Source organism: Rhinichthys klamathensis, unplaced genomic scaffold (genome assembly GCF_029890125.1).
Source record: "Rhinichthys klamathensis goyatoka isolate OS25496 unplaced genomic scaffold, OSU_Roscu_1.1 h1tg000035l_1, whole genome shotgun sequence".
Taxonomy (NCBI): Eukaryota; Metazoa; Chordata; class Actinopteri; order Cypriniformes; family Leuciscidae; genus Rhinichthys; species Rhinichthys klamathensis.
The window spans coordinates 3,252,496-3,277,211 of NW_026606583.1; the positions used below are offsets into that span (position 1 = coordinate 3,252,496).

Consider the following 24,716-nt stretch of genomic DNA (forward strand, 5'->3'; position numbering starts at 1 on the left):
GGCTTCATTTTCTTTATGCAAAGTGTTTAGTTTCATTGTTTTCTGACCTGGACTGTAAGTGACTGAGCTGTTTGAATGAGAAGATTCTGCAGTAGATGACTAGTGTTTTGGAGCCGCTGCAGATGTAATGCGTTGTTGGCATCTGCTTTTATCCTCCTGGTAGGATCTAAAAGCTTTTTTAAATTTCAGCAAGACACTTGATTCATCAAATGCTGTAGATTAGAAAAGACTAGTGTGTTTTTGTGTGGTGATCGTCTCGTTTCTCTTTACAAACACACCTGCAGCTGTTTTCTGCTTAACGGTGTCTGGTACCACTGTGATATTTGTTTTCTTACTTATAAATATACTGAGTATAAAGTAATGGGAAGTGAATTAAAGCATGTGTAAATAGTTTTTTTTTTTTGTATGCTTTGCAAATTTGCCCAATACCCAAAATTCTTATGGGGGTCCCTTTTTGAAAAGTGTTTAAAAATGTTTCATGCTGATTTACGGAAGCCAAACCAATCATTAATTTCCCAAAGCCAACTATGGTCGCAAGTTCTGTCGTTTCCATCGGAGTTCAAGAAAACTTGCGACCATGGTTGGCTAATAATGCTTTTGGACAAACACACTCCTGGGCTGTTGTGGTTAAGTTGGTTGGTTACTGTTGCTAAGTGAATGCTGAAAGTGTGTACAACCTCTTACAAAAACACAACTGTGTTTGCTGAAGCATGACATCAGCGCTTTTCATCCTCAAAACAGGGTGTGTCTATACATTTTTTTTTCTTTTTTTTTCTCCATGTATTCTTTTAGAGCACAATTCATTAGATTTTGTAGAGCCAGGAATATATTTAATTTAATGTTACACTTTTGTTTACCTTCATATTTTTTTTTTTACTGTTGTCTCTGTAAATATCTTTGTATAGAAAAATAATACTTTGTTAATTTGACTTCAGTTTTTGTAATTTCCAGCCTCACCCACCTTTTATTTTAAGACTGTTGACGACTGAATGTAACGTTTGCTCATTTTACTGCTATCATTAACAGGACACCTTTGAGCCTTAACTCGCTGTGGTATTGCTCTAGCTTATCCCCACATCAGACTATTAATGCCTTAATATGTGGTTCAGTGGTTTTTTTTTTTTTTGTCACAACAGATACTAATTCTGGTTTGCATTGCATCATTTGTAAAGTAAAAACTAGCTACATTATGTAATGGTTATTTTGGTTATTAAAACGATGATGATTATAACTGAAAGTCTCGAATTGGTATAAAAACTCTAATGACCCTGCACTGTCTTTTTAACTATTATTTGCAGAATAATTTCTTTGAAGATAAATCACCTTTTCATGTCAGTTTGGATAAAAGCATCTGCTAAATGCCTTAAATATGAATGCTTTGTCATTGTTCTGCTGGTTGAATTGCATTGTGACATTACCACCTCTTCACTGTGTTGGTTGTAAACATGTGATATTGTTACACATCATCTTCAATCTCACTATTTTTCTTAGTAAATGTTTCAGCCTAAACTGCAGGTCTCATAACATATTCAAGTAGTGTTTTCTTAAAGGTGTTTGAGGGAGTGCTGTGAGGAAACTTTGCTGGCAGCTTTTGGTCTTGTGGTTTTCTTTTTGTTCCCACGGATTGTTGCACTGGGCTTTATCTTTGCAGTGCATTCCCTCTGTACTAAAGACCTCGCTCTGATACTGTGAGAAATTTAGCATGAGTGTCTGTCCCACTGGCAGAATCTCAAGGGCCTGATTTGATAAAGATGTGTGATTTAAAATATGCATTTTGAAGTTTATATTTATGTACAGTATGTGATGTCGAAATGGATAGTAAAGAGCTGGAAACTGCATGAGAATAGCTTGAACTCTGCAACAATACCGCCCACACTCACACTGCAGTAATTTTTCCATTAAGGCATTGTATTGCTTTAAATGCATTTTTCCTAACCATATGGAAAATGTACTTGTCATTCTTTTGTCACTTATTCTATTACCTATAAATGTAAATCACCATCAACTTTCTCTCTCTTTATGCATATATATATTGATATACAGTACCAGTCAAAAGTTTGAAAACTTGACTGTTTTCGAAAGAAATCTCTTTATGTTTATTAAGCCTGCATTTATTTGATCAAAAATACAGAAAAAACAGTAATATTGTGAAATATTACAATTTAAAATTTGAATATATTTTAAAATATGATTTATTTCTGTGATGCAAAGCTGAATTTTCAGCATCATTACTCCAGTCTTCAGTGTCACATGATCCTTCAGGAATCATTCTAATATGCAGATTTATAAATGTTGGAAACAGTTGTGCTGCTTAATATTTTTTAATATCCTGTGGTACTTTTTTTCAGGATTCTTTGATGAATAAAAAGTTAGAAAAAAACAGCATTTATTTCAAATAGAAATATTTTGTAACGATATACATTACCGTTAAAAAAAATTGGTTCAGTCATTTTTTTCTTTCTTTTATTCAGCAAGGATGTGTTAAAAAAATCCATACATTTTGAAATGCTATTAAAATAAATGTTATCATAAAGTGATAAATGCTTGTCTTTTAAACTTTTTATTTATCAATGAAAGTATCAAAGCGGCTTAGAATGATTTCTGAAGGTCATGTGACAATGAAGACTGGAGTTATGAAACTTCACCTTTGCATCACAAATAAATTATATTTTAAAGAATATTAAAATAGAAAACCATTATTTTCAATTGTAATAATATTTCACAATATTGCTGTTGTTTTTCTGTATTTTTAATCAAATAAATGCAGGCGTAATGAGCATAGAGCATAGTTATCTTGTTGGTTTAGGGTGAATACATTTTGTTTCATAATTTTTGGGTGAACTTTAGTTTTAAAGGTCAGTTTTGGGTGCAATGCTTTTTTTTAAATGACACATTAAGTGGAGTTATAAAATACGCTTCTGAAGTGTAGACTATGGTCCCTTTAAGATGTGAAAGGAGGCAGATGATCCCGGTAACACGTGTCACGGCTGTATTGTCATCATCAACCGGTTCGGACTGGAACCGCATCGCACATACATAAAGATGCACGTGGCATGTGTTTACAATTTAATCTACAGTAAGAATTCAAATTAAATTTGTCAAATTGAGCAAATTCCATGAACGCAGTCTATATACATTGTCGATGTCACAGGAAAACTAACGTTACCCATTCTACCTTCGGTGTCACACAGCGGATGCTTCCTGTAAATATATAATGGCATTTATCATTTCAACAGTGGCGAAAAGTAATCGTTTAAGTGTTACCGGGAATTGGTCAATGTTGGGTTGACTGCAGCCATGCTGTGTTTATTGTCACAGAATAAGAAAGGAAGTTAGAGCATCGAAATGTGAAGCTGGGCCAGCGAGAACAGCTTCAAACCGGTTTAAACGTCTGGCAACAAAAGCTGGAGCTCATGAAGAACACTCCGCACAATGATGAAGACAGGGATGTTGCAGACCAACACATCCACTACCATTCATATCGATCACAGCGGTCATCTCACATTATGACACAATGATATGACTTTTAAAATCATAACACCGGATTGTCCAAAGAGCCAGTTCAACATCCTGAACTGAATTTACATCATCATCATTTCCCGGTTGGGGAGGTAATGCATTACTTTCATTATCTTAGTGAGACGTTATTATGTTTTTAATAGTACTATTCTTTAATATATTGGATATTCACGTCACAAAAAGCAAACAGGTTTTCAGCTTTAAATTAAACAACCTATATGTTTTTCATCGTTTTTCCCCCGTTTTTTTTTTTACGTTGATAATATTCACATCAGTTTGAATTGTATTTGTTTGAAACTAATAAACAAAAACATAGGCTTATGTTGAAAATGAAGCAGTAAGAAGTATTTGAGTAGACCTAATATTCAACAATATTACTGTACTGTTCTATGAGAACTGAACTGAGTTGGACGATGACATCATTTTTTGCAGAATTGCATTAGATTAAATGAACTCATTTCATTACTGATGATCTTTACAACGGAACTGAATCGACACTAAACTGACAACAGCTGAACAACAGCCGAAATGCATCATTTTCCTGCTATTGCTGTAAAGCTGTTTTGAAACTATCTGTGTATTGTATAAAGCGCTATATAAATAAAGGTGACTTGACTTGACAAGAGTTCAGGACAGGAGAACGGATGAGTGCAGTGCACAGCTGCAACCGTGCGCGCTCCTGAACTCTTGCGTCCGTGCGCTGCTTTTACGCGCATTCCGCACAGCTTGCCGTAGGTGTTGTTCTATTGTGGAAGGTTCATAAATCATACTAAATTGTGTTTTTGGAAAGTGTAAAAAGGCAGAAAGTTTTCTATGATGGGAAGGTTTAGGGGTAGGGTTAGTGTAAGGGGACAGAATGTACAGAATGAAAATCATGTCTATGGAATTAAGTCCCCATAAAACATGATACCGTGTGTGTGTGTGTGTGTGTGTGTCTGTGTGTGTGTAAGAAAATAAAATGTCATTTTTTGGCTGAACGATTTCTTTAAATGTGTTTTTCACCACAGGAACCCAGTGTAAACATGAGCGCAGGAAACACAAAGCAAGCCCCGGATGGTGGATGGGGTTGGGCCATTGTGGTTGCCTCTTTCATGGGTCAGCTCCTGGCCTACGGCTCGCCTCAGTCCGTGGGGGTGCTTTACCCGGAATGGCTGAACACCTTCCAGGATGGCAAAGGCACTACAGCGTGGGTCGGCTCTCTCGTGTCTGGGGTCGGACTCATTGCTAGTAAGTTTTCAACATTGATATGAGATACTTAATGCTTAATAAATCTACCCTGCATAAAGATATGCATTGCATTTTTCCCCTTTGTTCCAGGTAAATATACCATGGTAAACATAAACATAACTAACCACAATGAGTGTAATGACTATGCTTTCCTACTCCATATGATCATAATTCAACTTCAAACTATAAATACAGAGCAATTATTAAATTAAAAGTTTCTCATTCTTTTATTATAAGGCTTGACCTTGTTTTTCATTATAAAACTTGTTTACCAATATAAAATAAAGAGTAGCGTGTCAAATCAATAGGGCTACAACTGTGACTAATGATTTTCGGTTTGTGTCAGTGGGACATTTGATGTCATGTCCTGTGCTTTCATAAATCAATCAAAACCTGCACTCCAAATCTGCCTAGTTAAATGCCTCGGCTTACATCAGATTTTTGTAAGCAGTTATGGATTGTTTTTTTATTTATTTTGAGTTTCCCATTCTCTAATAAGGTGATGCTTTTGTCCTTTTGCACAGGTCCCATCTGCAGTGCCTGTGTTGTGAACTTCGGGGCCAGACCCGTAACCATCTTCAGCGGGGTCATGGTCTCCGGAGGGCTTATGCTTAGCGCTTTTGCACCCAATGTTCAGTTTCTCATATTTTCCTATGGGATAGTTGTTGGTAAGTATCTCACATTTCAAAGTCTGAATGTGGGCTGATGGAGGATATAATGCTGAAAAATTTGCTAAAAATTAAATGCACTTATTTTCACAATATTTGCTCAAAATGTATTAAAACATTAAAAAGTCGCCATATTTATTGGCATATTAAATCCTATTTTAAATATCTATTATATCTATAAATGTATTACTAACTTAAAGGGATAGCCTAGTTCACCCAAAAATGAAAATTCTGTCATTAATTACTCACCTTCATGTCGTTTCAAACCCGTATGACTTTCGTTCATCTTCTGAACACAAATGAAGATCTTTTTGATCTTTCTGTCCTTTCTTTGACAGTCCACACAACTACCACTTTGACGCTTCAAAAAGTTCATAAGATTGAATTTAGGCTTTTATTCACATATCATTAATTCACACATCAGTTGTGGAAAACGGAAACTCAAATGTTCCCTTGATGTGCGAGAACCAATTTCAAAACCAAGCTCTCAGATTTCATAAAAAATATCTTCATTTGTGTACCGAAGATGAACAAAAGTCTTAAAGGGATACTCCACCCAAAAATGAAAATTCTGTCATCATTCACTCACCCTCAAGTTGTTTGAGTATGAGTTTACTCACCTGTATGAGTTTCTTTCTTCTGCTGAACAAAAAGGAAGATATTTTGAAGAACGATTGGAACCAAACAGTTGTTTGGCACCATTGACTGTCATAGTAGAAAAAAAAAATGGCAATGGTGCCAAAGTTCCAATCGTTCTTCAAAATATCTTCCTTTGTGTTCAGCAGAAGAAAGAAACTCATACAGGTTTGCAACAACTTGAGGGTGAGTAAATAATGACAGAATTTTCATTTTTGGGTGGAGTATTCTTTTAAGGGTTTGGAACGACATGAAGGTGAGTAATTAATGACAGAGTTTTAATTTTTGGGTGAACTATCCCTTCAATTATTCTGTAGTTTAGGGGGATATTTAGAGTTTGAGTATGGTCTTGTGCTCAAGCCCCCTTTTCTTGGACAGCAACACAAATCTGTTTACCTTTATTATAGTTGATTATAAGATTATAATGAAGATTAAATGAGCAGGTGAACTTTTCTTTAACCTCACACTTTTATTATACAGGACTAGGCTGTGGACTTGTTTACGCTGCTACTGTAACCATCACTTGCCAATATTTTGACAAGAGACGCGGTCTTGCTCTCGGCATTGTTACAACAGGTAGGCTAAATATATGATCAGTTGAAAATAATACACTACTAGTCCAATGTTTAGAGACACGACTTGACAAAATGTATGTTTCTCATCATTTTAAAAACATTTTTATCTCAAAGCATGAATATAACTGTATTCAAAGCTATACAAAGCTGACATTTTATTAATTTAATTATTTATTTATTTCAAATGGATGAGTTGGATCGGATGGGGAGATATGTAGCACATGCGAACTCCTTCAATGCTGTTTAAAAAAAAGGAAAAGTTTTCATGACTACTATTTTTCTAAAATGTGTAAAAATAGTACTTATTGACTTTATTTCTAATAAAAATCGCAATTATGATATAAAATGTGGAAAATATTCCAGGTTTGCTGTGCTTGTTTTTAGGGCTGCACAATTTGGCCATATATTCTCTATTGTTGATAAGCACTTATCATTACAATGTTGTGTTCCCAAATGCAAAGAGCAGCAGTTTCTGTGAATAATAATGAGCTGCTCACATGTAAGAACACAGTTCCCAGCTTTCTAAGATCAAAGTGAACGATAAATGGAGTTACTGTCTCCCAAAAGAAAGAACCTATTCTGAACTGCCTGAAACGAGTCATCTGTAATATCAGTCTTGCTTCCTGCACGAACCTACAGAGGTTTGTAACAAATCAGCATAATGCCAGCCTAGCTTCATTGGCTGCTCATAAAAAACATCTACTTTGACCCTCCCTCAAACACTGTAGGCCTGGAAGAGATGATTGTTCATGTTGTCTATAATTCGAGAAGACGCTATTTTTTCAGATGCTGCGAAAGGAAAACCACTTTGCATGCAGTTCCAAAGATGAGAACTCGGGCTCGTAAAACCATTGTTACTATTTGTATCACTGTGTACCAAGTGCTGAGGAAGCCTCTTGTAACGGAGTGGTTTCTAGTTTTAATTGTTCAAGTTGGGCGCCAGACAGTTTAGTAACTGACAAACATTTTTATATTTTTCTGTTAACCAACCGTTATGAAAAAAGAAAAGATATCGAAATGTCCATTCACATCTTGTAGCAATAAACTTTATAGTCTCTTAGTGTCCAGAAACACACCTTCAAGAACGAGCAAAACGAAACAATTATTGACAAATGAAATAGCCTAATGGCGCGTCTGCGCACCGGCCGTCTGGGTTCAGCAATAGGCTTTTGCTTACAACAAAAAAAAATAACAATAAAAGAAATCAAAAACATTCCAAAACATGGTAAATATTTAGTGGAAACGAAATTTGTTCAAACACTGTTAATGGGAGTCAGTAAGGAGTGATAGTAATTGTTCTTCCGATGATGTGGGGTGGGGTCGTTCGCTATTGTTCAAAGTTTTATTGAGACTAGTAGCCTAATCGCGAAGGCACGGGAAGGCAAATGTTTTCTTTACCTCTTGGATAGGTGATCTCAGGTCGTCGAAGTGAAAGAACCAACACTCACAGGTTTTCAACTTCACTGTCAAAATCCTCTTTGGCTTTGGTTTCTTACGGGCGACGTTCAGGTTTCAGCTCGCTCAGTTAACCCCGTCTATTCCGTACATGCGCGTCCCTTCCCATCTTTGCAATGCAGAAATTCGGATCATCCACATAAACAATAATCCAACAGGGAATCTTCACGACACGCTGAAACAACGTCCTCGATTTCACTTCAACTTCCTCAGACTGGAATCCCAACTTCCCGACTGGACCCTCTCTTCCGCTTCTCTACTTCCTCTTTTCTTTTCCTCTCAATCTCACAAACCCCACCTCTTTTCGTTATTATTTTTAAGAATTCGTTTGTACGAATTCTAATAAATATTATGAAGTTGTATAGATTTATTTTTTGTGTCATTTAATGTGATTATTAATTAAATATTATTTGACACTGTAGCATCGCTACACTCTGGAGCTGAAATTCAGATATGGTAATGGCCGTTTGGTGTCCGACACACGCTGTAAACTGTAGACCAATCATAACAGACTGGGCCATCTGACCAATCAGAGCAGCGTAGGCTCTCGAAAAAGCAGGGTTTTTGAGGGGGTTTTCTCCTGTGTGAAAAGAGGTGATGATGCCATGTTTATTATGAGAAACTATTTTTTTGACCTAGTTTGCATGTAAACCCATTTTAGGAGACGTTCAAAACAAAATTAGGAAACTTTAACCCTCTGGTGCTCTTCGCGCGTCGGTCAAAAATGACCGATTTTTTTTATTTTTTTGGGTCAATGAAATGAATACTAAATTTTAGTTTGATAATGTTTTGTATTTTTGGGGGATTTTTTCATACTAAATTATATTTACGCTGTATTTATAAACCATTTATTAACTTTTTGAGCATAGACCTGAAAGTAAAATTTCCAACTTAAACTGTTGTAAATGTTGAATGCTTTAAAGCACAGAAGAGTACGATCTCTTTTCAAAGACGACACTTGGCAGATTATTGCTGAAGTGAAAAAAGTTTAAAAAAGTGAATTTTAAAAAAGTAACAGAATTTTACGTGTATTGTTATGAAAAATGCACAAAGATACTATTTTAATTTTTTTATATGAAATATATTTTCAAAATCACGTTTTACTCAAAAACTGCAAGAAAATCAAAGCCATAAATCTAAACAAGTTGTGTTTGAAATTTGAGCTTGATATCTCAGAAAATTAGCTTTCAGTAAGATTTTGTTTGGCTGCAGTACCAAAAGTTTTCATTTCCGCGAGGAGCACAAGTGTGACTATTTGTTACAGGACCATTTAACCTTTTCAAATCATGTCCATGATTTTTTGTGTGTGTGTGTTCACATAGCAAGTGCCAAAACCTTTACCAAGTTAAGAACATAAGATTGTTCATTCAAAAATGACTGAAGATTTTTTATTTAAATCGCAGCCCTTGCAATTTGATAATAGTCAAATAGTCAGCCATAGTACTAATAACATTCATATCCAATTAAAGTAAGTCAATTCAACCCTTCTCATGTTTCCAGGTACAAGTATTGGAGGTTTTCTCTACGCTACGGCGCAGAATGAGTTCATTGCACTCTTTGGACTCGACGGCTGCCTTTTGCTAATTGGCTGTTTTGCACTAAACATCATCGCCTGTGCTGGACTCATGAGACCACTGCACCTGCCGGCCTACTACCTGAAACAGAGAGCAGCGCTGGTCGAGAAGGCAGAGGAGAAGGTTCTGGAAAAGAGCCCTGTCGTGGAGGACCCCATCAAGAAAAAACAGTCCGTCAACGTTCTCATCACCGAAGAGACGAAAGAGCCTCCACCGTACGAGAAGAGCCTCCTGAGTTATGTGGCGTTGGTGCGGCTTATGAAGAAGAAACAGAAGGAGTACTTAGAATACTTGAAGTCGACAGGGGAACTGCTTCAGAACAGGGTCTTCTCGGCCATGTGCGTGTCTTTGTTTGCGTATTGCCTGGGTGCGTACACTCCTCTTCTCTTCCTGGAGGATTTGGCCCAGAACGAGGGTCTGGTCGATGGCATTAGCACCATCCCGCTGGTCTCCATCATGGCAATTGCTGCTGGAGTGGGGAAGCTGCTGCTGGGCATCACGATGGACATCCGCTGGATGAACAGCATCTTTCTGTACACCTTCACCCTGCTGGGCTCAGGGGTGGCTCTTCTCATTATCCCCGTCACCAAGAACTACACTGGGCTGCAGGTCATCTCAGCGGTGCTGGGCTTCTTTTCTGGAAACTGGTCCGTCATACCCTACATGACCACTAAGGTTGTGGGAATGGATCGTCTGACTGAAGCATATGGGATCTTGATGTTCTTTGGTGGATTTAGTATAATGCTTGGACCACCTGTCGCAGGTATTTTTTTTTTTTTACTTGTTGCCATGATTTTAGTTCAGACGCTATGCAAAGCCTTTAAAATGAACTTAATTCACAAATTAATAAGTACGGACCAGAGATTGGCCAAAATCTGAATTTTTCTTTTCAGTTCATCAGTGGGATTTTGATTTGGAAGTTCACTTCAGTTATTAGCAAATTAACTAGTACAGACCAGAAGTTGGGAAAAATAGAATTTAAGAAGCAGCTTCTTTTCAATTCATCAGTGGGAATTGGTCACATACATAAACCACAGGATGCTGAACTGGAATGACTTGGGGATGAAGATTTATTTTGACGACTTTGGCATAAATTAGACCATTTTGGGACATGATGTGTTTTTCCACTATACTACGTCAAATTAAAGTCAATTCATTAAATATATATATGAATAAATTTATATAGATGGGTCAATGACATTCCTTTTTTGCCAGGTTCTATTTGTTTATCCAAAAATACATGGAAATTGTAATTCAAATATCCAATACAACTCTTCTATAATGAAGATGTCTTTAATTTCTGAATTAAAGGATAGGTTCTCTGATTTTCAACCAGTCAGTAGTATATGTAAATGAACAACTTCTCTGTTACCTATTACACAAAGATATGTCTGTTTATTTGTCCGCAAAACATGCATAATTTAATAACTTGTTTTAAAAGAATGATTAAGATGTGTGCAATCACATCTTACAGCTTATTTACATCACAACATCACACAACGTATTTAAGTTGTAAGGAAAATATGTAATTGCTTTTACCTTGATGGTTACACCACATGACATTTTAGAGTGCATTATTGTGTGTCTTCAGGCGGAGTTTTGAAGACTCTGTTAAAACTTAAGATCAAACTTCCGCATTTTTGTGTCCCTGCCGACGGACAGCCAGTCAGATCGACACCAAAATCAAAGTGCATTATGAATGTTGACGTTCTTGGCAAAAAGGAACGCCACAGCGCTTTTAATTTGTTTTGTTTTCTCTAGTCATGTAGCATATATGTATATATATATAACCTTTTAAAAATGAAACACTTGAACACATGAAACCAACATAAATACAAGTACATTTCCAAAATGTGTTTTTAAACTAGATTTTTAAAAGATTATTTTCCTTTATTTCGGACACTTTTTTTTCACTGATCCAGGTGACATTCAAACACTTTTATGATTAGCTGTATGAATTTGATTCCATATAATTATACTTCCATAAATTAAAATTATAATGCTACATTCTGTTTTCTATATCAATTCAAAGTCAGGAATTGAATTCTTGATTAAGTAAATGTGCCAAGAGTAAAGAGTCAGCAGGTTTACCTGTGGAGGGAGATACAGTATGTAACTCTGCCACTTGTTTGGTTTCTCACTCCAGGCTGGATTCACGACTGGATGCACTCCTATGACCTGGCGTTCTACTTCAGCGGGAGCTTCGTGCTGCTGGGAGGAGCTGGCCTTTTTTTCTCGGCTTTGTCCTGTTGGAACAAGAACCCGGATGAAACCAACACGCCAGACACAGAATACACCAATGACTATGACAAAGTGGCAACAGTGGCCTGAAGCACGAACACAAGATTAACTGCTGTACAGAAGATGAATTCTCACACTTTGTAATAACAAACAAGCTGAAGCCTCTGAACATGTCAGCTGGATGTTTTTACTCGGCATGTTACACTGACTGAAGAATTCTAGCAAATGAAGAAAGGACTGTGCTTAAGCTTGTGGCCTTGTTTTAGGAGGCTCTGGTCCTGCATTCAGAACACTCTTCTAGATTTGTTTTGTTTACTGTACGGATCGGAGTAAATGGAGATGGGAGTCTTCAGAACCACATGTCACCGATCTTAGAGAAACAATGTTTTCAAACATCTCAAGTTTCATGAGATGACTGTTTTTTTCTTCTTCTTTCTTTCTATAGACGTACAAGACTTCACTACACTAAACAGCAAATTAATGTCATTTTTGTATTTGATTAATATTTCACAATTTGAAAAACATTCTTCAGTATTTGGATGGGTGATAATCAATATCTTGTGCTGTACCAAAGTTATGATTGTTGTTGAGTTATTTATTGTGTTTGATTTGTGTGTCTGTAAATGGTGTCTCCCCTGTTCATAGGGGTCAGACATGCAACACTAGACTAATTGTGCTTTTATGTTTATGCCTTGTTTTTTTATAATAAAAAAAAAAAGTTGGATTTCTTAGTGACAGACTATTGTCTGTAGTTGATTTAAAACCACATGCTATTAAGGAATATGTATCTGTGAAAATGCTGTCAGGTTGTTTTATAGCAGTTTAGCCATCTTTTAATTTCTTTATTTGTGTACTTTTTTTAAATACCAGCTCCTATTGACTGTTTTGCAATAGGCTGTGTATGTTTGTATTTGTACTGCTTTTTTTTCTCTTTTCTTTTTTAAGACATTGTTACTTGAAATATGTTTTTAATATTCAAGGAACAGTGAAAAGTGGAATAGGACACATGGGTATATATTTGCTCCACCACGGTTTTTATTGTAAAAAACTATTACAGGAATCTTTCTGGTTATGGCACCTTTAGATGTAGTGCCATTGTTATTTATGTTTCTTTTATTGTTTTATTTGCATTTGTATGTTTTTTATTATTAAAGTATTGATGATATAATTGTTGCTTGCTTTATAGTTTATATACAGTTTTCTTTTTTAACAGCCTATTTTTTCAACACTAGTCATGGCCTGTTCGCACAAAATGCAAACAATGCCAAACGTATCCTACTGTAAAGATTTGCACTGGGTTTCATTAGACTGCCATGACATGAGGTGGCCTTGTCGTCTCCATGGATACAGTAACCATAGTGAATGCAATCAGAGGTCCATTTATGCAGTCACCAGTGTTTGTATGCCTGCAGGTTTTGATAAAGGTTGTAAAATGATGATACAAATAGTTTTTGATGCGTATATATGTAATTAAATCGAAGCTGTGATAGATATTACTCTACATAACCTAGAATAGAATACTGTTCAACACAAATTGAAACCAAACACTAGACTGATTCCCAAATGTATCTATATTTACACAACATTTCCAAGTTTCACAAAAGTAAATGGGGAGATTTTTCAAATAAAAAAATTCTACTCAGCCACAGTGTAGAACATATTGACAAAAACATTTAAACAGTCATAACTGCGACACTTCTACAGCTTATTGCTTCAATGCTTCTATTATTGATTATACTGTATTTACTTGTTAATTCTGGTTCAATATTTCTATGTGCATTTTATTGTGGACAGATAACCTGCTTACACCCAAAAATAAAAACGATGTCATTAATTACTTACCCTCATGTAATTCCAAACCCGTAAGTCATTTGTTCATCTTCGGTAGACAAAATATATTTGTGATGAAATCAATAGGTTACTGTCGTAACCCCGGTTCTCTGAAACATCGAGTGGAGAGATCCACCTATGGGAAGGGCATCCGTACCTGACCTCTACAGAAGCATCCAATTGCACCAAGTCTGGCTAACAGACAGAAGCGCGCAGCCAATGCCAGGTGAGGCCACACCCCCTTACCTACGGGCACATAACAGCTGGGCGTGCTGCTATTCCTCAGTAAGTATATTTGCTTCTTGTGCGGCAAGCGGGGCAAAGCTGGTGGATCTCTCCACTCGATGTTTCAGAGAACCGGGGTTACGACAGTAACCTATTGTTCTCTTTCATCATCTCGTTTCGAGATCCACCTATGGGAGAGACATGGACAGCTCCCCGATTGCCCAATACACTCACAGTGAGGTTCTGAAGGCCAGAGAAGGACGGTCACCTCAGAGAGGCGGTGCCTGACACGTCCCACAAACATGACCCTGCAAGTTTTCCGCCACGCTAACTGCTGTGGACAAGCAGGGCATGAAACATGCATGAGACACATACATGATAATGGCCCCCGCACCACCAATGCACATAGCTAAACCCAAGAAGGAATGCGAATGCTTGGTGACAGGAATGAACATGGCCAGCCGCCCCATTCACTCCTCGTTGGTTAACCAAACGGGGCTGTGGGAAAGGGCTAAGAGGACCCTACCCCTAGGACCGTGTGTGCCACCGAAGTTCTGGTGACATCCAACAGGTAGTAACGCTCAAAGGTATGAGGAGAGGCCCAGCTGGCCGCGGAGCAGATGTCCTGCAGTGGCACTCCCCTGAACAAAGCCCAAGAGGCGGCTAAGCCCCTTGTGGAATGAGCTCTGATGCCCCTTGGGGCTGCACTCCCTTTGCTTCATAAGCCATAGTATAGCGTCCACAAGCCAGTGTGAGAGGCATTGCTTTGAAATGGGACTCCCCTTGTGCAGGGGAGCCCTTGAAACAAAGAGCTGGTCGCTCTTGCGGAAAGCACTGGTCCTGGTCATTTATGCTTGCAGAGCACGGACGGGACACAGAGCATTCAGCCCCTGATCCTCCGGGGAGGCAAAGGGTGGAGGGTGAAAAGCGGATAGCTCCAAAACCTCCGAAGTGAACGCAGGGAAGCATTTCGGCATGAAGGCCGGGTTAGGCTTAAGGAAAACCTTATCTCCACTTAGGGAGAATTTGGCGCACGAGGGGTGAACCGAGAGTGTATGTAGCTCACTGACCCGTTTAGCAGATGCCAAGGCCGAGAGCAAAGGTGTCTTGAGGGACAGCAGCTTAAGGGAAATACTCCCCAGAGGCTCAAAAGGATACAGAGACCGCGCTTCCAGCACCATGGAGAGGTCCCACTCTGGAACAGATCTCCTGATGACCGGCAAAGAGCGGCGTGCACCCTCCATAAATCTGCGGGTTAGAGGGTGCTGCCTGACAGTGGAGCCCTCAAAACCCACATGACAGGCTGAAATCGCAGCCAGGTAGACCTTAATAGTGGAAAAGGACCTGCCTCTTTCCATGAGGTCTTGCAGGAAACACAAAATATCAGGCACCGAGCACTGATAAGATGTGAAACCACGCCCATCATACCACCCTTCGAACACTTGCCACTTACAGCCATATAGGGATCGCGTGGAAACGGCCCTGGCATTCTGAGTAGTGGCGATTACACGCGGCGGGAGCCCCAGTGCATTTTGGTTCGTCCTCTCACGGGCCAGGCCCAGAGAGCCACCCTGTCCGGGAGGGGGTGGTAATCTCCCCGTTGGCTTGGGACAGTATGTCCGTGCGAGGGGGGAGGCGCCATGGCTCGGCGTTTCTAACAGAGGGATTATCTCTGCCAGCCACGGGGCTTTGGGCCACCTGGGTGCTATCAGAATGAGAGACAGGCCGTGCTCTCTCACCCTGGTCAATGTGAAAATTATCAGGCACAGGGGAGGAAAAGCATACAAACGCACTTTGGGCCATGGGTGGGCCAGTGCGTCTGCCCCGAGGGGCGCGTCTACGTCCTTTAGCGAGAAGAACATAGGACAATGGTGATTTTCGCGCGAGGCGAAAAGATCTACGGCTGCCTGTCCAATCTCATCCATAACCTCTCCACTATCTGCGGGTGAAGACGCCAATCCCCGTAGATTGGGTTTCCCCTCGATAGCAGATCCGCGCCTCTGTTCCGAATGCCCGGGACATGAGTCACGCGTAATGACAGAAAAACCTGTCTGCTCCACACCAAAAGCCTGTAAGCTAGAGCGTGGAGTTTCGACGAGCGCATGCCACCCTGACGGTTGATATAAGCCACTGCCGTGGTATTATCGCACCGTACTAGAACGGGATGTCCCTGCAGGCAAGGCAGAAAATGATTCAGAGCTTTCCAAATAGTAAAAGCTCTAAATAGTTAATGTGCGCTGAACGTAGTCTGCTCAGCCACAGACCGTTCACCGTTCTGCCTTCCTGGGTGGTTCCCCAACCTGTTAAGGACGCATCTGTCGTCAAAACTTTTCGCATCGTACCGTCCCGAGGGGGGTTCCCCATGCGTAAAAGTTCTCGCTCTCCCAATGGCGCAGGGCCGCCGAGCAGGCGCTCATCATCGTTACCGAGCGGCAGAGATCGCAAATCGGGCTGAAATGTAGTGTACAAAACCCATTTCGTGAACGTTCTCATTCTCAGGAGACCAAAGGCACAACTTGGATAGATGAAGCCATGAGATCCTGCAGCCTGAGGCATGTGCGATATTGTACTCTCGCCCCTTCTCTGAACTGAGACAGACAGTCCATCAGCGAGCGAACGCGCTCTTGAGAGAGACGCGCTCGCATGGAGACTGAGTTCAATTCCAAGCCCAGGAAAATGACATTTTGACTGGGAGTCAGATTGTTTTTGCTCGCATTCACCTTGAACCCGAGGGATGTGATGTGCGCGAGCACCCGGCCGGAGTCCAGCGACACCTTCTCCTTTGATTTGGCTATGATGAGCCAGTAAGTCAGAATTCTCAGCCCTGATAGTCTCAGGGGCGCCACGCCCACCTCCGCACACAGACAGAAAGTTCGGGGACTCAAATTGCGCCCGAACAGATGAACTGTGAATTCGTAACAAATGCCTTGGTAGGCGAAACGAAGATATTTCCTGTGTGGAGGGTAGATGCTTATGTGAAAGAAAGCATCTTTCAGATCGACTGATGTGAACCAGTCGTTCTGCTTTATGGCACAGGCGAGAGAGCCTTGTGGCACATTCTGAAATTGTATTTCCTCAAATGTTTGTTCAACTCTCGAAGGTCCAATATAGGGCAGGGGGCGCCACGCCTTTTGGAACATGAAAATACCAGGAATAAAAACCATGGTTTATCAGATTGGGTGGCACCATCTGAATCGCTCCCTTGTTAGGAGGGAGGAAATTTCCTCTTTCAGAATGTGTGAGGCGTTTTCTTCTGTGTGAGAAGAGAGAACGCCGTTGAAATGCGGAGGTTTTATTGCAAACTGCAGCTTGTAACCCTGGGTTACGGTACGCAAAAACCCACTCGGGCGCTGAAACGGCTTGCCAAGCCGCTTTGTGACTCGCGAGCGCCCCCGCTCGGGCCGGAGCGGAGCTGTATGGGCCCAGCTGGTTCATTTGTGATGCAAAGGCGCCATCTGGTGGGCACAGTAGAGGCGACATGCAGGGGTTCGGAGGGATTTCCTCTCTCTGCAGTGAGAAGTTTTCTTTGCGGAGAGAGGTCTTCTCTCCAAAACGAATTCATTTGATTCGTAGCTTTGTGTGTTTTGTGTTGGGCAAACACTGGGGCCGAAGCCTTTATTGACAGAGTGAGGGAAACATAGTGTGGTGTCCACTGTGCTGAACTTTCCCTCACAAGGTGCCCCCAAAAGTGGGGAAAAACACATATCTCCTAAACACATGAACTGGGCAGTTTCAAGTGCAGGCAGAAAAATAATATCCGCGGAGAGAGATACTCTCTCTGTAACGGATTTATTTAAAAAAAAATGTTTTTATTTTTTTTATTAAAAGTGTTGTTTAGTTTTGTGTGTGTTTTGTGTTGGGGAACACAGGGGCCTTCCACACACAACGTCCACTAAAAACACATGGGCTGGGCAGCTGCAACTGAGCTGTGTGAGCCCAGCTGGTTGATTTGTGAGGCAATGGCGCCCTCTTGTGGACGGACTCAGGACGACATGCATGGGATCAGAGAGATTTGCTCTCTATGTTGGCAGATATATAAATCTGCACTAATTCATTTGATTCGTTTATTGAATGTGTTGTTTAGTAATGTGTGTGTTTTGTGTTGGGAAACACTGGGGCCGAAGCCTTTAATAACTAGGTGAGGGGAACCAAGTGCGTGCGGTGTGGTAACACTGCTATGTACTTTTCCTCACGACAGCCCCCCTGTAACTTGTTATGGGGGTACACACACACACTAGGGCTGTTGGAACGAATTCCGAAATTCGAATATAATTCGAATATTAAAAAAATCAATACTATTCGAATGCTGAAGTTACTATTCGAATATTGTTTTTTTATGTATATTTTAATTTTTTTATATATATAATCAGGAAAGAGGTCGCACTATGCATAAATTGTTTTATTTGCACAAACCCGTTTCAAGAAAGCACGCGCCGAAACGCGTTTGTGCAAATAAAACAATTTATGCATAGTGCGGCCTCTTTCCTGTTTAACGTTATATATTCTAATCATCAGGCCAGCATTCTTAAAGTTTAAGTTTAATCATTGAGTGAAGCCTGCTCCTATTCCCATTCATTAATTTATTTTATATGGAATCTTGCCTTTCTCGCCACCTTGACTTACACACATGTGAAAATGAAATGCTTTTGTTTCGTCTGATGAACAATAACGTTTTTGAATCGTAACACAATTGTGCACGTTATCCACGCTGTATCATCATAACAATACTGTCAAAAATGGTAAATGTTTAACAACGTAAAAAAGCGCCCGTGAAGCGCAAATATCTTGGTGAAAACTCAACGGATTCGGCGAGCACCAAACTCGTTGGAACCGTCTAGTCGAACTGAAAAGAACGATATAAGTTTCAGAATTTTTGGTGGTGTTTTAGCGGAGATATTAGCCGAAAACCATCGGTAGCGCTTCAACCATATTCAGCACGAATAAAATGTTTATTGTAATGTTAGATATCCCTCTAGTGGACAGAACGTGTAACAACAACCACATGCTATAGTGGCATTGGCGATCCATAAGCCTGAGTAATGTCGTAAATATTAATAATAGGATGAATTTGAGCATTTAATATTCAAATATTATTCGAATATTAAATAAAATAAGGAATGGAATTCGAATAGTATTATAGAGGAAGATTGACAGCCCTAACACACACACAACGTCCACTAAACACACGGGCTGGGCAGCCACGAGACGGGATTAACCGACCGTAGGTGGGAGACCCTGAGTAACGTTACTCCCAATGGTCGAACAACAGGCAGGCTGCTTGCGTTGGGGGCCGCCTTCCTAGGAAGGCATAAATTGAAAACTTCAACACGTAATCGTAAGACATCAAGGCCCGTGAGACCGTGTTAACAGTCTAGCGGGACGCTCCAGCCGTGCTTATGAGCTTCGCGAAAGCTGAAAAAAACGTTTTTAAGAGTTGTTTCCTCAGACTGGGCGGTGGTCCCAGCGTTTACCCGTCGTAAATATTCCTATCCTGGTCGGTGGCGCTCTGTGGAGCTGGCCACACAATGTTGAGACGAACGGCCGCTCGCTCACAAACTTCCAGGAGGATGGACTGAGGCAAAGCCGTGTGAGCGCTAGCCTAGGGAACGCTAAAAGGACCGCGTCATCCCCCCCCCCGAAGATGTCCTCTTCAGGGAATGCGGATTGGGCTGATGTCAGCTCAAATATTTTAGAGAGGTGGTGGAGTCCCCCGGTAGTGCGTCATCATCACCGTGTCTCCCCTCCGAGTCAGAAAGGCCGAGCACGGCGCGCTGGGTCGTGCAACTAAAACCCGGCTTAGTAAAAGCTACATGGGCAGCAATTACAATGACCGCGTGTTCTTGAGCGTGTTAAGCCCAAGCAGACCGCGCAGAACGAGAGGGTCCTTAGCGGCGATGAGAGCACCACACGCGGCCGGGCAGGCTCGTCGTGATAGGCTGTTCCCCGGGGGAAGCGGCTGTTTAGACGGTCACATAGCCATGGGTGGGCCAGCGGTGAAGAACTCGGAAAAATCCGTGGCGGGCAGCCATGTAAGGAGGATCAGGTGAAGGACAGCGAGAGCTCGCGCGGCTCCGGATGCACAGCGGATAGGCTGAAGAAACGACTGTCACTCACATCTGGCGGAGGCTGATCTGGCGATATGTCCTCCTGAAGACTCGAAAGTGAGCAGCGTAACAATCCAACCGAACTGTGTCAATGCAGAGATCGCGAGAAGCGAATGTCAACTGAGGAATAGCAGCGCGCCCAGCTGTTGTATGCCCGTAGGTAAGGGGGTGTGGCCTCACCTGGCATTGGCTGCGCGCTTCTGTCTGTTAGCCAGACTTGGTGCAATTGGATGCTTCTGCAGAGGTCAGGTACGGATGCCCTTCCCATAGGTGGATCTCGAAACGAGATGATGAAAGAGAACTGAGAGCTTTCTTTCCCTCCAGTGACAGCTATGCAAATACCATTTTGATGCTTTAAAAAATTCATAAAGAGACCAAAAAACTAATCCATATGGTTCAAGCGGTTTAGTCAAAAATTTCTGTAGAGTCACGATCACTTTATATGATGAACAGATTGAATTTAGGCTTTTATTCATATATAAACATTCATCAACTCACACATCACTTGTGGTAAAAGGAAGCTCAAGCATGTTCGCTTGACGTGCAAGAAGTTCTCGAGAACCAATGAGGTTCATTCTCGTATTAAGCAGCATGTTTGAGCTTCCGCAAGAACCAATGAGGTTTGTTCTCATGCATTAAGCAGGTTCGCCAACAGCAATCTGCTCTTGTGTCAACATCGTGAATCTCTCGTAAACGTGCGTTGGAGATTAATACTTTGTAAAAAAATATATTTATTTTTTTCACAAACAAACTAATCGCGTCCCTTCATTAAGTTGAGGTTAAACCACTGGGTAAGTGGTTCCGCAGGTCCTCATAGATTACTTTAATGATGTCTTTAACACCTTTCTGGGGCTTGAAAGTGGTATTTGTGTTGCTGACTATGGAGGGATAGAAAGCTCTCAGATTTCCTTAAAACGATCTTTGTTTGGGTTTGGAACGTCAAGAGGGTGAGTAATTGATGACAGAAATTTCATTTTTGGGTAAATTAACCCTTTATAATTAGTGCTTGTAATATAGTGAATTTTACAGATTATACAGAGAATGCAAGACTATTTCTCTATTGAATAGTGGTGTAAAAGTAAAAAAGAAATTTAAAAAAGGCAGTGTACCAGTATTTTTATACACAAGGGTAAGATATTGAAACTGCGTAATCATGGCAAAATAATCATGGCAAACTATTATTTTATAATAAAATATTATTTATTTTAGTTAAGCATTCAATTTTATAACTACATTTTGTAAGATTTATGCTTTTGGACTTGAGCAGCTTCTAGGTTTTTCTGCCTGTTGGAAATAATATAACAGCTGACTAAGAGGAAAGAGTGTAATCCATCTGCAGTCTGTTTTTGGCAAAACGTCGAGAGAGGAAGAGGAGGGAGACTAAGAAGGGCAGCCACTCATTTCCTCTGTAAATGATGAAAGGTCTCCTGCATTCCGAGTTAAAATAAGTGATTCTTAACCCAAGTAATTATAATTTCTTAATAAAATGTAGTGCATCTGCTTATACTGTATCTGGAATAAAGTTATATTTTATACAAAAACAAAACACGCATAACCTGCAGCCACCAGAGGGCATCACTAAACAAGGCAGGCAGTCCTGCTATAAGCAACTTCATATTAATTAATATTAATATGACATTATTTTTGTGACATGCATAAAAAATGGCATAGGGTAGAGTTGATTTGAGAATTGCAAGCTATTCTAATAGTCAGAAACACTGAAACATACTTGTCTTATGAAGATGTGGCTGCAAACGCAAACTGTATCACAATAAGTGGCCAATTGGTGACCGTGGTAACGGCTGAAACGGATGCTGTTGTCATCCGCTGTTCAGATTGAACTTGTCTGATGAACTTATAAATAGCCCCCGTAGCCCAGTGTTTTTGCATTAGTCTTAAATTTAGTCTTCAAAAGATCAGATTCAAGTCAGATTCAAGATCAGATTCTTAGTCTTCAAAAGATCAAGAGCTGGGTTTATTTTGATCCAAAGGACTCTGACTAACACATCTCAGTACAAGAAATCAATCATCTCTACAGTAAATGAACATAAGAACTCTATTTCTGGCTTTTGGCCATTGACAAAATATCCATTAGCTGAGTCACTCTCTAATTACATATATTGCACAGTGTAACCAGATTCACATCATGTAATAATATTAAAGTGAAACAGCTTCTGTTTAACAGCAGACTTGTGTATCCTCCTGACTGTCTTTTAATTTTGTGAAAGCCCATGGGAGGCTCTCCAGTAACGGACATTTCATTTTCCATGGGAGCATTATATGCCACTGGACATTAGCATATTGTTTTTGCTTGTGCAATATCTTTAGGCAGCATCAAAGACAGTAGCATCGATCAATGTCAAGTGCAATAATTCAGCACTAGATCAATCAATCCCAAAGGAGGCACTGAAGGAACAACTAAATATAAAACTGCTCTCTATATTTTCCCAGAGCTCAAATATGTGCTATCATATTATTTTCAATATTTAAAAAATAAATAAAAATAAAATAAAACAACACAGAAAAGGGGCGACACTCAGAGTGAGGGCTGAGAAGATTTTTTTTTTTTTAACAATGTCATGTACAAACAACATGGCAACAATATAATTACATTATGACAGTAGGATCAGGTGCAAAAGTGCATTACAGAAAGAAAGAAAAAAAAAGAAAAAAAAATTAAAATTAAAAGAAGGGGGGGGGGGGGGGGGGTTACAACTAGGGTTTACTTTTCAAGTCATATTCTACTGTTGTAAAGTTGGTTTGCATTTTTACTTTTTGTCATTTTAAGGCATTTGTATAGGAAAGAAACTCATTGTGAAATACACAGAACTTAGGTTTCACTTTCAGATATTTAGATTTGTGTATATAAAATTTATATAAAAGTACTACTGTAGTTTCAAATCCAAATCTTCATTGTACAAATTCACTGGATGGATATACACCATTTATAATTTTGAAATGGATTTGCTTAGCTTTGGGAGTGTTCGTAACCTGTGATTTTTTTTAAAAACTTTTTTTTAGAAGAACTGTGAAATCAAGTTTCTATAAGATGCTATCGGGAATGAGATGTTATCAAACATATATAATAATTTTGTTTGGAAGTTTAGTTTCTTTAAAATTGCAACCTTCAACTAAAAGTAATGGGAGACACGGAGTTGAAAGATATCCTTGGATTAAACATTTGAAAGAATTGGGGATAACTTTAATCATAGAATTGAATGTGTTCTGACTATAGGAAGTTATATCATACTTGAGACAGAAACTCTCCTGTGATATAAAACATCCTCTGGTATTGACTTAATGAAGCAGACCAGATACCTTTCTCCATCCAGTCCTTTCGGGCTGGGAAGATGAGGCTTCCTGTCTGGAGCGGGCAGGGAAAAGGCTGCGAGTCATGGGATGGTATGTGAGAGTCGGTGTTGATGCCGTCTTCCTCAACGACTCCCGCTATGAAGGAGGATCCACACACACCCACAGGGCGTAACTAATGAACTCAATGAATGGAAGGTGGTCCTCTAACAATGTATGTCCATTCTGCTCCGAAAGATGTACTTGAGAGTCTCATCATCTCAGTGCACCTGGGATGAAAGAAAAAAATAATAACATGAAGGAGAGAATGGTTGCTTGCTGAAGTTGATATTTTGTTGCTGGTCTATGACTCCTCCCCCTGAACTTTCACCTGCCCTGCCCTACTGGCATAACCAACGTAACCTGCAGAGAGGCTCCTTAACAAATCCCCAATACACAGAAAGAGACAAACTGAAAAGTCCAATTTAATGACTGGAACTTAGTGAGCATTGTATAATTATACAGTGTTATACACTATAGTACACCATAGTATTATGAAAAAAAAGGTGATTTATGTGATTTTTGTTAGAATATATCATTTTTAAAAGCTGTAAAATGCTATTCATTTTTTATTAATTTTTTGCCAGGTTGTGTAGTTACTGTATCCACCAGCAGGGGCTAAGTGGACTGTGTTAACCAGCCATTTCTTGACCTCTTCTGGATGAACTTCCAACCTAAATTTATAGCATCTAAAAAGTCATCTTTGTATTTTTACCTGAGGCACTTTTCCCCAGTTATTTGGCTTTGGTCGGGCAGCTGTTTTCCATGACCTTATTCTTTTGTCCTGACCAGACTCTCTCTTCACCATAAGCAGGGTAATCTCTCTTGTTTTGTCTCTCTGTCCCTGCCTTCAGCTATACATTATTCATCCGTTGTGTCCACTCGGCAGAACTAATATGGCCTGCTGGTGATGACTGCACATTAAAATGCACCTAAATGAGCATGTTTCTTGTGTTCGGCCATAAAAGACCCTAAAAGGATGGGAAAGATCTATGGAGCGCACCATAAGTGCGTTCCCAAAATAGAAGGTATAAAGTTCACTTAGACCTAAAATGTTGACATGAAAAGTTTGGACATGCATGAATGAATTGTTGTTTCTCATGAACCTTTTGATCTAGGGTTATGCTTGGAATTCTTGAAATGAGTTTCAAATAGTCAAATATAAATTGTGTCTATGGATTCATTTTTTTACCAAACAAATTTTTACAGATGAGTTGGACTGGATAGTGAAGCAAAAGCAACAAACCATTGTTCAACAAATTCCTGCCAAACAGTTTTTTGTACCTTAGAAAACAATTATCGTTTTAGACTGTA

The 24,716-nt window shown here is 39.8% G+C and overlaps 1 protein-coding gene across 1 annotated transcript; it reads left to right on the forward strand.

The window, feature by feature from the left end:
* The first annotated feature begins 3,208 nt into the window (after positions 1 to 3,208).
* slc16a9b (solute carrier family 16 member 9b) lies at positions 3,209 to 12,782 on the forward strand. Its single transcript, XM_056245915.1, has 6 exons — positions 3,209 to 3,611; positions 4,527 to 4,746; positions 5,271 to 5,414; positions 6,531 to 6,626; positions 9,581 to 10,417; positions 11,801 to 12,782. Exons 2-6 carry the CDS (start codon positions 4,542 to 4,544, stop codon positions 11,983 to 11,985), a joined length of 1,467 nt encoding a protein of 488 aa, XP_056101890.1. The 5' UTR covers positions 3,209 to 3,611; positions 4,527 to 4,541; the 3' UTR covers positions 11,986 to 12,782.
* Positions 12,783 to 24,716: the final 11,934 nt, after the last annotated feature.

Coding starts and splice junctions, on each gene's coding strand:
- slc16a9b (XM_056245915.1), top strand. CDS start 4,542: ATGAGCGCAGGAAACACAAAGCAAGCCCCGGATGGTGGATGGGGTTGG. Junction 6,627..9,580: donor TCTCGGCATTGTTACAACAG/GTAGGCTAAATA, acceptor TCATGTTTCCAG/GTACAAGTATTGGAGGTTTT. Junction 10,418..11,800: donor GCTTGGACCACCTGTCGCAG/GTATTTTTTTTT, acceptor TTCTCACTCCAG/GCTGGATTCACGACTGGATG.